The 15,592-nt window shown below is 51.2% G+C and overlaps 1 protein-coding gene across 1 annotated transcript in view; it reads right to left on the reverse strand.

The window, feature by feature from the left end:
* Positions 1-15,592, reverse strand: part of RPL24 (ribosomal protein L24) — a 94,789-nt gene that overhangs the window by 43,647 nt on the left and 35,550 nt on the right. The window contains exon 4 of the mRNA XM_069637313.1: positions 15,443-15,579. Coding sequence (XP_069493414.1) covers positions 15,443-15,579 — 137 coding nt within the window. The remainder of the gene's footprint in view (positions 1-15,442; positions 15,580-15,592) is intronic.

Here is a 15,592-nt window from a genome sequence, read left to right on the forward strand (position 1 = left end):
CCAATAATGTTCTATGGTCTTTAGATGCGCCATTGAATTTATCACAGTTTAGTGAATGGGACCAGAGGAATGGTAATTATCGACACATGGAGAACAAGTCACTTTTTTTTGTTTGGGGCAGTAGTTTGTTAGTGATCCCAAAGGGAGTCCGTGCCAATCCTAGGAATGTTAGTTTTGAGCTGGTGTAAATGTAGAACTGCACCCTACATATACAAGTTCAAGACTTGCTTGTTCCCCCGGAAGGTACCCAATTGTTGCCAGTAACAGGCTGTGCTCCTTCCAGGCTGGGCCGATTAGGGCCCCCAACTTGCTCTTTGTCTCCATCAGTAGTACTGACCTTTTGTTGGTCCGAGGGCTCAACGTCAGGAGACAGCACTGCAGCAAATTGTGGGCCACATCGCAGTCCTCAACTGGGTCCTGCAGGTCTTTTGATAGCCACCCCCAGGTCTCCACACGCTCGAAAAGGTCTGCATCAATTGTTCCTGCCCGAAACTAACCGTGGTGATCCAAGTTTTTGGTAAACATGGATGGCACGGTGGGACCTGACCAAGTTTAAATACGAGGCATCTGTGCTGTTTAAGTATGATTTTGCAGGTTTTTCCTTAGATCCCCAACCATCCTGTTGACTTCTCGCTAGTGTGGGTCGAAGGCGTTTAAAAGTCCTTTGCATTGTGTTGGATCGGTCGAGAGTTGAGATGTTCGTAGTCATTACCTCATTAAGATCTGGGTTGTCACAAGCTGGTTCAAATTGTGCTAGGCCAGAGACTGGCACTCCCTCGCCAACCAAGTGAGGAAGTGCTGGGGTTTTGTTATTCAAGGTTATCACAATCAGAGCAGGTGTGGCGTTGAAATCGGGTGCACTGCTTGCGCTCTGTCGTATAGTGCAACAGGCTCTGGAAAGGTTGATAAAAAGGTGAGTTATGCACTTGGACTTTAATCAAAACCGATGCACCCGAAGCGCAGGCAGGATAAAAGTAGATGTCTCCTGGAGGCCAGGTCCTGGAAAACCCAGGAAATCACAATGAGGAGTGTCAAGTTGTTAAGTAGCTGGGGTCTCAGGGAAAGCTGGTCTGCACCCAGGAAACCTTCATGGAAAGGAATTTGCGCCAGCGAGCCAGTCATCCTGGCAGCGTCTTACAAGCTGTGTCCGTTGGTTGTAATGCAGTTTATGACAGGGAGAGAAGCGACGGGTCTGCCTTCTAAGTAGTAGGCAAACCAGATGTCTGCAGACTGCATCATGGGTGACGATTGCATGGTTACAAGATGGTCATTGGTTTACTCACCAGTTGCCGTTCTATGCCAGTGTCAGGGTGAGTCCCAGGTAGTTTTGGAGTCCGTATAAGGGCAGTCCACCGCAATGCGCTTAGAGCTTCTTAGCGTCAGCCTCGTCCATCAGATTACCACACTCCGCCATGCTTCGCTACTCATGGTGGTTGAGAGTGAGAGGGGGCGGGGGGTGTCTGGGATGAACAGCAAGGGCAGACTCGGCGAGTCTACAGGGTCCGGGAAGAGCAAAAGAAAACTCAGCAAGTCTGCAGGGTCCGCGGCGAAGTTCACAGCCACAAGAGAGGGAACCCCAGTGAAATAATTTGACAGCAGGATTATCAGCGACACCAGACAATAGTTACAGGTAAGTAACTTACATTTTCTCCAGCATGGATTCACATGCTGCTGAATAATGATTACACAGCAGTACATACACAACCATGGGATGTGGCAAGGCTTAACAGAAGCAATTGCACTCTAACAGACTCACCTCAAGAGAACAGGTTGCAAAGTACTGCTTGGCTGACTCAGGACTCACCCTGAAATCCTGGTCTATGCAGTAGAACCTTGTGAAGTTGAGTGGACCTCAAGTAGCAGCCCTGCAGATGTCGAGCAGGGGCATAGCAGAGAGAAACAGTCGTTGCTGCAATGGCTCTGGTGGAATAGGCTCTTGGTGAGCCTGGCAGCAGCCTACTTGCCCGTCAACAGTGCATGATGCAGTCTGAGGGACACCTGGAGAGGGAAGCCTTATACAAGGCCTTTCCTCGATTTATGGGTCCAAAGTTGACGAACTACTGAGAAGTCGTCCAAAAAATGTTTAGTATGTGCCACGTAGAATTTCAAGCAAATGCAAGGCCCTTTGCTCCAGACATGCGATTCAGGAAGACTGGCAACAAAGGCTTGTTGAGGTGTAACAAAGGGACCTTGTACACGAAGGTGGGACGAGTATGTAGTACCACCCTTGACGCGTGGAAGACAACTAATGCTGCTTGCAGGACAGAGCCTGAATTTCCCCAACCCTCCTGGCTGAGGTGATCGCCACGAGGAAAGCAGTCTTCCACAAGAGACATTTGAGTGGGTCCTGATGCATCGGCACGGAAGGCGCTTCCATGAGCAGACCTCCCAAGCCGGTGCGTCTTCACAGGAGGGAAATTCCTGAAAAGTCCCTTTAACTCCTGGACGAGTCTGAGACTACAGCGAAGGTCTGTCTTGAGATCTGGTGTACCTGGATATGTCAGTGTGATGCACCTAGATACAGGCATGAGCCACGAATGCAAGTATGGCAGAAGTTTAGGGGCGAGTACCCGCAGCGGAACGATCGGTCACCACACGAAAACGAGTATTTATACCCGTAGCACTAAATGTTGACAAGGCCCTGGCCAGGATGTCCTTACATTCGTCGGGTAGAGCATAGCCCCCAAGCTCTAGGGCTGCAGGAGCCATGCCCTCAGGTTCAGGGACTGTTGTGATGCACAATCGCCCCTCTCTGGCTAGAAGATCCAGGGACATCAGTCATCTGAGGGGCTACCAACAGACGCAGCAGGTCCAGATACCTGATCTGTTTGGCCATGCTGGGGCGACTTATCCTGCAGTGGCACCGAGTGTTGCTCACACATAGCAGGAAAGAAAGTGTACAGAAACAGTCCCTCCCACAGAAACAGGTCCCTCAAGCTTCGGTTAGGGGAACCTGCTGGCAAACCTCTGGCACTTGGTGTTCACCACCACAAAGATTGATCTGGGACTGCCCCATTTGCCGAAAAGAAAATCCACTTTGTCTTGGCGAAGCTCCCACTCGTGGCAAGAATGAAGTACCCTGCTGAGTGAGTCCAATTGTGTTATTGACTCCCACCAGGGGAAACGGAGGAACAGGCCTTGGTGAGTGGCCCACCGCCCCAAGTCCTGGGCATCTTTGGAGAGTGCCAGGGAGCGGGTCTCCCCACACCCCCAGTTTCCGGAAGTAGAAAATGGTGTTTTCTGAAGATCCTCACCAGCTTGTCATTCAAAGACAAACAACTTGAGGGCCCGTGTAGATTCTTTTCCTCTGGTTGCCAGATGCCTGTGGCGTGCAACTGGCTGGTGTTTGCCCCTCATCCCACTAGAGAGTGTGGTGATTAGTCTCCTGGAAAGGAGGAGCCTGAAACTGAGCTCCCTGGACAAGATGCTGCCTGAACTCCATAAAGTTACCAGACACTTGCATCCACCTCCTATCCAGTAACTCGTGGAGAGGTCTCCTGTGCAGTCTGCAGAGGCAAACTAGGCATGGTGGACATGCCCAGAATTGGACCACACCGTCACTGTCTGGGCCGACAAGCACAGCACCTTGCCTTGTATGTCCTCACCCGCTCATCTGAGGGAGACGCCAAGCATGTTAGTACCGAGTCGTGCGCCAAGTAAAAAACATCCAGAGATGGCTTCAAGCAAGACTTTGGATAGTTTATGGAGAACCCCACCTCCGTCAGACTAACGTCTTCGTTGTGTGCTTGCTTGCTAGAGCTTGTGAGCAGGACCGCACCAGCCAGTCGTCCAGGTAGGGGTCTACATGGACGCCTTGCAAAGGTGTGCCGCCACTGGGGCCAGACAATTAGTTAACACTCTCGGGCCAATGTCTGAAAGGCAGAGCCTTGAACTGGTAGTGCCAACCTTAAAACATGAACTTAGGAACTTGCAGTGTTTTAGGCGTCCTCCAGATCCAGCAACGTCAGAAAATCTTGTTCCAGCTGGCCAAGCATGTGCTGCAGTGTGATCACCCAGAACTTTTGGGACTTTAGTACTTGTTGAGATGACAGATGTTTAAGGGTATTGTCATGCACCACCACCGGAGTGGTCCCCTGGTGCTCTGAAAAAAGGGAAGGGGCGAGTTAGTGGGAATGAGCTGGAAAAGTGCAAGAGAGCAGTGATGTGCTGTTGGCAGTCTCAACACGTTAATTGTTGGTTGGACTTGGGGTGTTTTACTGTTGTGCAAGTCTGTGGTTTGTTTTGTTGCGGTGTAGTAAAGATTGTGCGGATTGCACTGTTTATAGGCTTGGGTTTGGTTAGAGTTTGAGAGGTGTATGCAGAGGGGTGAAATTGTTAGTCGATTTGTTAATTGGCATAGCTACCAACCATATTTCTATCTAGGTGTGACATGGAACAAGTTACTTGTAACTGTTCTCCAGCACGGGTCTGGCATGGATTCACATGCTCATGAATATTCCCCATCAGGCAAGAAAAAAGTCAGTTCACTTCTGAACTGTCTTTCTCCCAACAACCAATCACTGGTCTTTGGGTCATTCTGCCCACAGCCAATGACTGCCCTCTGGCAGCCATCCTCAGATTTGGTAGCACGTTAAGTGGCCGTAGGTCAAGTGGGCTTGGAGGGCCAGGCAACATTTGGTTTGCCAACCGGTTAATGATGCAGCCAGAGAGCCACCTGGAAATTGAAGCCTTGGAAAGGGCCTCACCATGGTTTACAAACAGTTGCAACGTCTTCTGAAAACCCTTCACGCAGTCCACGTAGAACTTCAGCGCTCTAGCCACATCCATCAAATGCAAAGTCCTCTCAGCCCGTGACAAAGTCATCGGTAAGAATACAGTAACACTAAGGGCTTGTTTAAATGGAAGTCAGACGGCACCTTAGGCATGAAGATGGGGTGCACCACCCTCGTCTCGTGGAATGTCAGGTAAGGTGGTTTACAGGAGGACCCATGAGCCTAGCCAGCACCACATTGAGCTCCCACGCCGCGGCCAGAGCCTTCACCGGCGGGAACGAACGAAAAAGTCCTTTAATGAATTCCTTGACCAGGCGGTGTGACCAAAACGACTGCCCCGGAGTTTTGGTGTAGCGGGAGATAGCCGCCAGATGAACCTTGATGGAAGCATGAGCCAACCCTGCCTTGGCCATCAACAGTAAATACGGCAGCACCTGCACAGCCGTAATCTGTAAAGGGTAGAGTTTGTGCGCGGCACTAGACGGTGAACCTCTTCCACTTATGTCTGTAGCGTTTCAGTGTAGACGAAGCCCTGGCATTGGCAAGCACTTCCTTGCAGTCTTATCCAAACTCTAGCGCTGCAGGAGCCAGGCCAGCAAGTTCAGCAACCCTGGGTTGTGGTGCAGGACCACGCCTCGTTCCCTGGCGAGAAGATCTGCGTTAGCCGGAAGCTTGACTGGAGGGGATGCCACCATGTCCAGAAGGTCCGGGTACCATATTTGCCTCGGCCACGCCAGTGCGACAAGATCATCCTGCACCAGGACCGTCTGAATTGATTGCTGAGTCGCAGAAGCAATGGGGGAATGCATAGAGAACCAGCCGTCCCAGAGGAATAAGAATGCATCTCCATGCTCCCCGGCTGGGGAAACCTGCTGGCAAACCTCCGGCACTTAGTGTTCGCTTTCGCAAACAGATCGATCTGGGGATTGCCCCATCTTCAGAAAAGATCCACTTGGTCCTGCTGAAGCTCCCACTTGTGGCACGAGCGCAGCTCCCTGCCGAGAGTCAGCAACAGTGTTCTTCAATCCTGCCAGATGAAACAGGACGAGGAACATCTCCTGGGTGAAGGCCCAGTGCCATAGGTCCGGCAACTCTGGAGAGCGGGGAGAGGAGATCTGGTTCCCCCTGCTTCCGGATGTAAAACTATGTAAAACATTGTGGTGGTGTCGTCTGAAGATCCGCACCACCTTGCCCTTGAGGGACGGAAGGAGACTTGAGGGCCCAAAACACTACCCGTAGCTCCAGAATGCTGGATGTGCAACGACTTCTCCAGTAGCCACAGGCATCTTGCGTGGAGACATCCGGTGTGGGCGCCCCATCATTCCAGGGAGGCGTCCGTCATGACAGTCTCCTGATGAGGGGGGTCTGGAAATCCTCGCACACCGACAGATGGAGCCCACCAACGAAGAACCGCTCAACGGAAACTCTCGCCAAGGGTGATATTGTCCTCAAAGCTTCTCGAAACTTGGATCCAACGGGCGTCGAGGGACTCCTGCAGCAGTCATAGGCGCACGAGGTATATGCAGGACAACATCGTGCCGAGGAGGGACTTTATGGACCTCACCCTTGCGATCTTCAGGGTCAGCCGTTGTAGCTTGCCCAGGATGACCGCTATTCTCTACTCAGACGGGGACGCCAGGCACAACACTTGAGCCGGGACCCCAGAAACAGCAGGTCCTGCGATGGCAAGTTTATCAAGAACCCCATGTGAGTAGCCGGATGGTCCTCGCCGTGTGCTCGACGGCGGTCTCTCGATTTCACTCAGCTAAGCCAGTCGTCCAGATGGGGGTAGATGTGAATCCCTAGACGACGCAGCCGTGCCGCCACTGGAGCCAGGCACTTGGTGAAAACCCTTGGCGCCGACTTAAATCCGAAGGGAAGGGCCTTGAACTGATATAGCTGCCCTTGGACCACGAAGCGCAGAAACTTGCGGTGCCCCTTGTGAATGGGGATGTGAAAATAGGCATCCTCCAAGTCCAGGGATGATAGAAAAACCCCTTCCAGCTGTCCTAGCATGTGCTGAATGAACGGTTACTATCCGTAACTTCTGGGATTTGATGTACTAGTTCAGATGGCGGAGGTGTAGGATGGGCCTCCAACCGCCTGTCTTGACGAGGAAGTACCGAGAGTATACTCCGGAGCTCTTTGGGACGAGCTCTATTGCACCCTTCAACATGGCCCGCACCTCCTGCCTGGCCATGGGTGGAATGCGAGTGTGTCCGTGGGCCAGAGTGTCCAGCACCCAACATCCGTAGAGATGGACTTCCACACGCTGACTAAGTTCGCCAGCCGGCCTCCCACTGGGGTGCGCACCTGAGTCACAGCCGGTTCAATCTTGTTTCGCAGCAGAGGTGCCGCCTTTGGGACCTTGGTGACGACTGCGAGCTCCGATGGACTTGCGGCAGCCTCTGTAGGCTTCCTGGGGCTAAGAGTGAGACAGATGACGAGCTTCTGCCGAAACCCTTGAAGGAACCTTGGGATTTGCCTCCGAAAGGACGGTAGTCGCTGCTGGAGCGTGCCCAAGGCACGAACCGCCTTGATGGCCTGAATAGATTTGTCCAGTCTTGCCGAATAAGTTGTCCCCTAGACGGGCATGTCCAACACCCTCAACTGTACATCCTGGTGGAAGCTAGTGGCCCTTAACTAACCCCACCTAAGGCAAACGCTCTAGCCCATCTGGTGGAAACCTGTGTCGGCAATGTCCATGGCCACCATGACAGCATGGTCAGATGCCACCTCTCCTTCCTGCAGGTTCTCCAGCGCTTCTGCTCTTGTCGTCGGGAAGGAAGTCCAGGAGGGGAGCGATCTTGAACCAAAGCTCCCCGTCATAACAGGCCACGATGGCTAGGGCATTAGCCACCTTGATTGTTGCAGCAGACGAGTTGACCTGTCCCCACATGGCGTCTAGCTTCTTTCCGTCGCTGGTGGTGGTTGGGGGGGGGGGGGGGGGGGGGGAATGGGGCCGCAGCGGAGGGGAGAGGACATTGACGCAGAAGATTTCTTCCTTGCCGCTGCTGAGAACACCAAGTCCGGGGAAGGCTGGGATCCGAGACAATTGGGTGCAGAGTCTAGCACTCTGCACTTCTCGTACCGGTCCCTCTTCGCCAGGGCCAAGTGCAGGTTCTTCATAAGGCACAGCCCCTCGTCCCAATAGCGGGATCGAAAGCAGTCTTCCTCTTGGCCTCCCAGCGCTGGTACAGAAAGCCTTCCTTTTACTCGGGAGCCAGTTGGAACATTTCCGAGGCCCTAGAGATCATGGCATGGAAAGAACTAATCTTGTTGGGCGGAGGCCCTGACCACTAGATGTAGACTGAGGTCCACTCAGTCATCCTCCATGCCCATCATCGCCGTATCCGGTTCTGTACTGTCCCTCGGAAAAGGGGATGCGGCGAAGGATGGCAAGGTGGTGGAGGGGGTGCACTCCTTGACAGGGGGGGGGTTCCCTTGACAGCCTAGGTGCTGCTGGAGCTCCCGCCAGCGACAGGGGCATCCTTGTCCAGATCTCCGGCCACAAGGTGTGCAGTGCCTCTAGAATGTCCGCCGACATGTCTGTTGTAGCAGTGGTAGATGCAATGGGAGCGATGGCAGTGGCGTGTTCTCTGGCTACTCGCCGCCCTGCTGCTCGTCGGTTTCATTGCTGCTCTCCACATCTGCCGCGCTGAGGTCCTTCCCCCTAGGACCTGGCCTCAACAAACTTATCCAGTACGGCCTTTAGACCAGAAAGCTTGTCAGAGAGGTCTGAGGCTTGCAGGACTAACAGCCCCCCCCCCCCACCGCCCTTCGACCAGTGGGGACAGTCTAGGGGAGATCAGCATCATTTTCACTGGTGTATTCTTATTGGGTAGAAAAGACTATCACCTCTGATCAGGCAGGGAAACTCGTCTTGAGGGTGGTCTCCTGTAAAACCGCATCCGCAGCCTTCGCTAGGGACGCCACCACTCCTTCAATAGAGTATTGCCTGGTGAACCTGGGCCTTCATGACTGGGCGGGCTTGAGGCCTTCATCGTGGAGGGAGGGTCACTGCCCCGCTCCCCCTTGGCTTTCTCCGTCGGAGTCGACTGGGACTTCTCCAGAAGTTCAGGTTGTCCGACTTACTCTTCGCCGGAGTGTTGGCTCATGGTTGAAGGTGCCGGAGACGCCGCTCCTGACCTGGCCTTATGTTGGGCCCCGTCGCCGGAGCGCCCTCAAAGGTCTTAGAAGACCGCTCAGATTTACTCTTGTTGGTTGAGGCTTGCTGCTGGGGCTCAACTGCAGCCGGGTCCTTCGTCTGGAGCCACTCGGAGAGCCGCTTGCGACGGTCCTTCATGGAGTGGCACCATATCCTTCCAGAAGGCACAGGCCTCTTCCACGTGCGTTTGGTCGGAGTGTAGACAGCAAAGGCACAGGGAGTGCCCATCGTCCAGGAAAATGTTCTGTAGGCCACATCCAGGGCAGATCCTGAACAGAGGCATCAAGTCAACTTCAGCCATGTTCACCCGGAGAAGGCCTCGAATCCTCCAAGAAGGGAACTCTACCCAAAAAACAAGCCCTTGAGAGGCATATAAAGTTCAGAAAAACGGGTCCCCGTTAGTCGGAATATGGATCGATGGAGTTTGAGGCGCGATTGACTGGAAAACGAAGAAAAAGCGGAAAAAAAGCAGTAAAAAGCCTGACTCCCACCACTCAAACGTGTGGTAAAAATCTGAGTATGGCTGCTAGAGGAGGGGCTTGGTAGAGGGCAGTCGTTGGCTGGTGGCAGTATGACCCAGAGACTAGTGATTGTTTGTTAGGAGAAAGACAGTTCAGAAGTGAAACTGATTCTCTTTACCGAGGATTCCCAGCCTGACGGGGAATATTCATGAGCATGTGAATCCATCCCAGCTAAGTGTGGGACATGCTAACATTCACATTTCTATCTAGATGCGACAAAGGCCAAAGTTCACAATAGCGCATGCCAACAGTCACAATTCTCTTCAGGTGTGGCACTTGTTAACATTGACAGTATGCAATGCAAGGCAACATTCACAATCCTAGCATGAATAATATCAGGCTGATGGTCACAAATCGGTTTAAGTATGCCTGGTCTATGTCAGTCTGTTATGGTAAGGTAGAGTGGCGTAGGCTTCCTGGAATAGAGTAATTGCTCTACACCACACCCATGCCACACTTGCGGTTTTTATTGGTGTGTTAACTGCTGGCTTCCCCTCAGACACGCTGCCATTGTAGGAACCACCCTTGGCCTTGGGGCCCTTAGCTGCAGGGGCTGCCCATTATAAGGTGGGTGGTACCAATCAGGTCCAGAGGGAGGCATGGGAGAGGGATCACACGTAGGAATTTGCGTCTGCAGTGCTGTTAAAGCATTTTTTTTTTTTTTAAAGGCGAACACGGGGGCAATGGGTGAGAGTTCTGGGCACTCACCTTGTCACAGAAAATGGTGGAAATTGGGCGCTAGATCCAGAATCTGCCTCCAACCCAGCCTTTGGAATTTACTCAGGAGTCCCAGTCTCTATTCCAACTCCGTTAACATCAACCGCACCTTGTGAAGAAGCTGGGGCCCATGCAGTTCCTGTTGCTGAATTGGAGGCAAGAGACACCTGCGTTGGAACTCCAAGGTGTGCCCTTGCCCAAGAGCGTCCAGCACCCATTTGTCTGTGGTGATCTCTTCCCCACATGCTGATGAACTTCGCCAGCCAGCCTCCCACAAGGGTGGTTAGGTGGGGGCCCTGAGCCACAGCTGGTTCAGGCCTGCTTGGGGCAGGGGCTCTGTCCTGCGGAAGATGCTGCTGCCCTTGCTGCCAAGAGTCCCCTGTACACATAATGTGAGGAATAGCACAAAGGCTGCCTGTATGGGTGTACTAGTATAAACTAAAAAGGGCTGCTGGCAATTCCCTGATCTGTCCAGGTGAGAGAGGGAACAAGCTACTGTTCTCCAGCATGGGTCTGGCATGATTCACATGCTCGTGAATATTCCCAGTCAGGCTGGGAATCCTCAGTGAAGAAATCAGTTTCACTTCTGAACTGTCTTCTCCTAACAACCAATCACTGGTCTCTGGGTCATACTGCCCCCAACCAATGACTGCCCTCTGGCAGCCATCTTCAGATTGGGTAGGACGTAAAGTGGCAGTATGACCAAGAGAAGAGCCGCAGAGGGGTAGGCGGGAGGGTTTGCATGTGAATCCATGCCAGACCCATGAAAGAACAGTTACAGGTAAGTAACTTTTAACTTCTCCAGCATGGGGTCTGGCATGGATTCCCATGCTCATGAATAAAGAATACATAGCAGTACACAACCACAGGAGGTGGCAAGGCTCAAAATTAAGCATTTCAACATCAAGCATCTTTTACCTCCTCACCAGGCTCACCTTCAAGCAACAGGTTGCGCAGCACTGCTTGGCCGACTCTGGACTCCTCCATGGAATCTCAGTCGACGCAGTAGAATCTCGGTGTGTCGACCTCCATGTAGCAGCCATGCAGATGTCCAGCAGGGGCACACCAGTCAGGAACGCTGTAGTTGCAGCGATCGCTCTGGTCGAACGGGCTCTGACAGCCAGGCAACGGTTGGTTTGCCAACCGGTGAGCCACCTGGAAATGGAAGCCTTGGAGGGCCTTCACTTGGTTCACAGGACCAAAGTTCACAGTTGACGTCTTTCCGAAAACTGTACGTAGAACTTCAGCGCTCTAGCCACATCCAGCGAGTGCAAAGTCCTCTCAGCCGGCAACGAAGGCGGCAGGAAGAAAACAGGTACACCAAGAGCTTGTTTAGATGAAAGTTCGACAGCACCTTGGGCATGAAGGAGGGGTGCGTTTGTAGCACTACCCTGGTCCGTAGCACTACCCTCGTTTCGTGAAAAGTTGTACGGAGACTTACAGGAGAGGGCCTGGATCTCTCCCACTCGACATGTAGAGGTGATGGTCACAAGAAATGGTCTTCCACGATAAGAGTTTCAATGGCGTCGAATGCATAGGCTCGAACGGAGGACCCATGAGCCTAGTCAGCACCACATTAAGCTAGGAGCCTTCACCAGCAGGAACGAGTGGAAAAGTCCTTTCATCGGTGTGACGACAGCAACGACCGTCCTGGAGTTCTGGTATAGCGGGAGATAGCCGCCAGATAAATCTTTATGGAAGCGTGCGCCAGTCTTGCTTTGGCCAGCGACAGCAAGTACGGCAGCCAACTGGCCCATCCAGGGCTTCTCCAGAAGCAAGTTTAAGAGAAAGACAGTTCAGAAGTGAAACTGATCTCTTTACCAAGGATGGATTCCCAGCCTGACGGGGAATATTCATGAGCATGTGAATCCATGCCAGACCCCATCCCATGTTGGAGAATACATACTAAACAGAAAATGATCAGAGTGGGCCGAATACAATTACTCTAGAAAAAGAATTTAAATTAGTTTTACTAGTATAATGGGTAAGAAAGTTTGTCTTAATGGTGTAGGACATTTTGACATGGTATAAACCTCAAGTGACAAAGGAAATAAAGGAACAAAGCTACATAGTGAGGAACTTCTTGTGATATACCTAGATTAGTAAAATAGGGGATTCCCATTACATTGATTGGGAACCACACGTCATATTTGCTGAAAAAAAATGCTGGTTAAACAGTACGATCATTTAATACTGTAGAGAAATGTCAACACGCTACACAATTGTGTCAGCCACAAGTAGTAGTTGGAAGATGTTGGTAGGGCAGACAGCTGTCAAGGGTCCACTAATGTTGGTTTGTAGGTGTCCTGGTTAGGCGGGTCTTCTTGGTTTGCCACGATCTACCTGACCTGGGATTGGACTGACCGGCTCCGTCCAAGCATAAACTGAAGGCAGATCGTGGTAAACCATAAGACCCACCTAAAACAGTAGCAGACCCTGTGCATAGTATGTGCACAACAAAGTATTTTGCCATTTATTGAAAATCCATCAATTTCTTCCCGTCCAGATGAAGGTTGCCCTACCAACAGCATCTTCAAACTGCTACATGTGGCCGAAACAAAAACAGGTCAACATTTCTACACAATATTGAATGATCATACTGTTTAAGTGATTTTCTCAGCAATGATCTGTGGTTACCAATAAATGTAATGGGACCCCCTGAATTAGTAAGCTACGTGCATCACAATAAGTTTCTTTTCCTGCATTATGTTTCCTATATAGCTTCGGTTATATTCATTTCCTTTGTCCTATGACAGGTTTAAACCATTGTTAAAACATGTCATACACCATTTCTTGTTACCTATTTATTCTTTTTGGAATCTAATTGTATTCAGGCGCGCCCTGATCATTTTGAGTTTATTATGAATGGGGTACTATAACCCTTAGAAGAGCTTCTTTCCTCTGAAAGAGCAAAAGGAGAACGACCATCGCTGCTGCAATCCAGTCTTCATCGTCTGCAAAGATTCGTCAGCCGCCTTTCCAATGAGGTTCTGTCAAGCGGCATATCCAGCAGCTTAGTCAGCACGTCCTGGCGCAAGTTCGTAGCCTTCCACCAACCTTGGCGGCGCAGGGACACCCAGTTCCTCATCTGGCAAAAAATCTCTGCAGTCATCCTGATGGTGTGATCTGAGGCTACTCCTCGCCCCTGCGCCCCCTCCTGAAAGAGCTCTAGTGTCTCTCCCTAGTCTTCGGGCAAGCTTGTACCAGAGCTCCCGGTCAATACGGGACAAAAATGGCCAAGTCGTTCACTGCCTTGAAGATAGAAGCTGCCGTGTAGATTATCCTTATGCCCATCCAGCTTTTCCCCCTCCTGGTCTGGGGTACCATATGTGGCGATGACTGGTTTGCTGAGAGTTTCCTAGCTGCAGCCCAGACCACAGAATCTGGAGAGGGCTGAGACCTTAAGACACCTGGGGGCCGAATCAGATACTGTACTGTTCTCCAATCTGTCCTGCTTGATAGGGACCGTACTTTAATTTTTCATTAGAGCTAGGCCTTCCTCCCAAATGTCATCCTGGTACAGGAAACTCGTCTAAGGAATTACCTGAAACAGAGGCCCTTGACATGACAATGACAGGATCCAACTTCGCCCGGTTGGGAAGCCCTTTGGGGCTTGCTCATGCAGAGCATCTCAGTCAGCCGCGATGTAGTTTCCGTTGGTACCAGTGGCAGCTGTATCCATGCCGTTGTGGGGACCCCGGAGGTGTCTTCTCGCAGTGAGGTGGAGTCAGATGATGCAGAGGACCAGTGCCCCTTTTGGACATCCTTTTCTGCAGGAGGGTAATGTAACCTTGGAGGCTCTAGTGCCTCCCATGGAGGGAGGTGTAAGCCCGATGGAGGCATCCTTTGATAAATTAATTTCGGTGACCAGTGTGTGTAGGCTAGATGTCCTTAGGTCTAGGGGTGAACAGAGCCAGAGGAGTGTTACCTGGGCTGATGCATCTACAGTAGCCTGCTGGTCCACATCTGGGGAGGTTACACAGGTGGGACAATTTCCCCTCTGCTCGGGTTGCTGGGTCGGAGCAGCCGCCTGGTCTTTCCCCAGTCCCTTCCTTCGCTGTTTCTTCCGCAACCATATCTTGCCTTGGAGGAGCCTCCACTTCTACACCCACTCTTTCAGGTCCATGGTCAATATCCTTGACTTGGCTTTAACCTCCCCAGGTTTTTCCCTTGTCGTATTATCCAGACACATGAAAGTTTGATTGGGTTAGGGATTTTCTTAGTAGCTCCTTTCGTTGCAAGACACTGGAGGACGTCATGGCGACCGGTTTTTGTTCCAAGTCGTGACCTGCATCAGCGGTGAACCCAGCTTTAGCTAGCGCCTGAGCCTGGTCTTCTCTTAAGACTCCTGCTGGCGGGGCGTCCTCAAAGGATCAACCTCCTGCCGGAGAGAGAAGGCTCCTCAGAACACCCAGTCCTGGAGGAGGCTCTGCCCAGAGGCTGCATCAGAGGGCGTGCTTGCCATGAGCCACGCCAACTGTCTACTGCCTCTCTTTTGGTTTGCTTCGAGAAACCACAGTACACCTTGCATCCCTCATCGTGGTCCTGGTGCAGGCAGTGTAAGCATTTCTGCTGCCGATCCTCTGCGAAGAAGTTTCTCAAGCCTTCTAGAAACTTCAATGATCCAAATGGGGATGAAGATCTTAGCCCGGTCTTTGTCCTTCGCCAAAGACAATAGAGCAAAAACAATGCACAAAAGTCACAATTCTAAGTAACTTTGGAGAAAGAAAAAAAAGGGCAAAAAACCCCCACAAAACTAGCTCGGCAAGCAACAAGGACTCCCAACACAGTGTTACAAATCTGAAGACGGCCGCCCGGAGTGGAGCTTGGAGAAGGAATGCACTGGATGGGGCACAGGGACTGGTTTAGAGGAGACAGATTTAAAATTGAAGTGAAACTTGTTTTACTGAGGATTCCCAGTCTGACGTCAGGTAATATTCATGAGCATCTGAATCCATGCCAGACCCATATGCTGGAGAACGTATTTTTTATTACGTACTATTATAGCACAAAGCACTAAAGGGTAGCACATGTCAGTCGCGTTAGGAGAAAACACTTATTTTAGTAATCACTCTGGGAGTTGATCGGTTTCAAAAGATTTGATTAACGATGGGTGCTTAAGATAAACTATTGTATTATTGGTTCCTAATATTTAGGTTTTCAGTTACAAGTACACCTACACAATGTTGAATTCGTTTTTTCCATAATATAAGGCAAGAGGTCTAATTGTACAGATGGCTTGTTCTTGAATATGTATGTTTCAATAAAAAGATCAATTTAAAACTGGGCACCAGTATGCTCACCTGATCGCCTGCTCTCGCTGAGCTTTACGCACTTCTGGCTTTTGATTTCTCTTTGCCATTATTTCAGCCAAAGATGCACCAGTAATAGCACGCTGGAACTTAACTGCACGACGGCTGCGCTTTTTTTGTATTTCCTCCTAAAAAAAACAA

This window comes from Ambystoma mexicanum, chromosome 7p (assembly GCF_040938575.1).
Source record: "Ambystoma mexicanum isolate Mex_15411 chromosome 7p, UKY_AmexF1_1, whole genome shotgun sequence".
NCBI lineage: Eukaryota > Metazoa > Chordata > Amphibia > Caudata > Ambystomatidae > Ambystoma > Ambystoma mexicanum.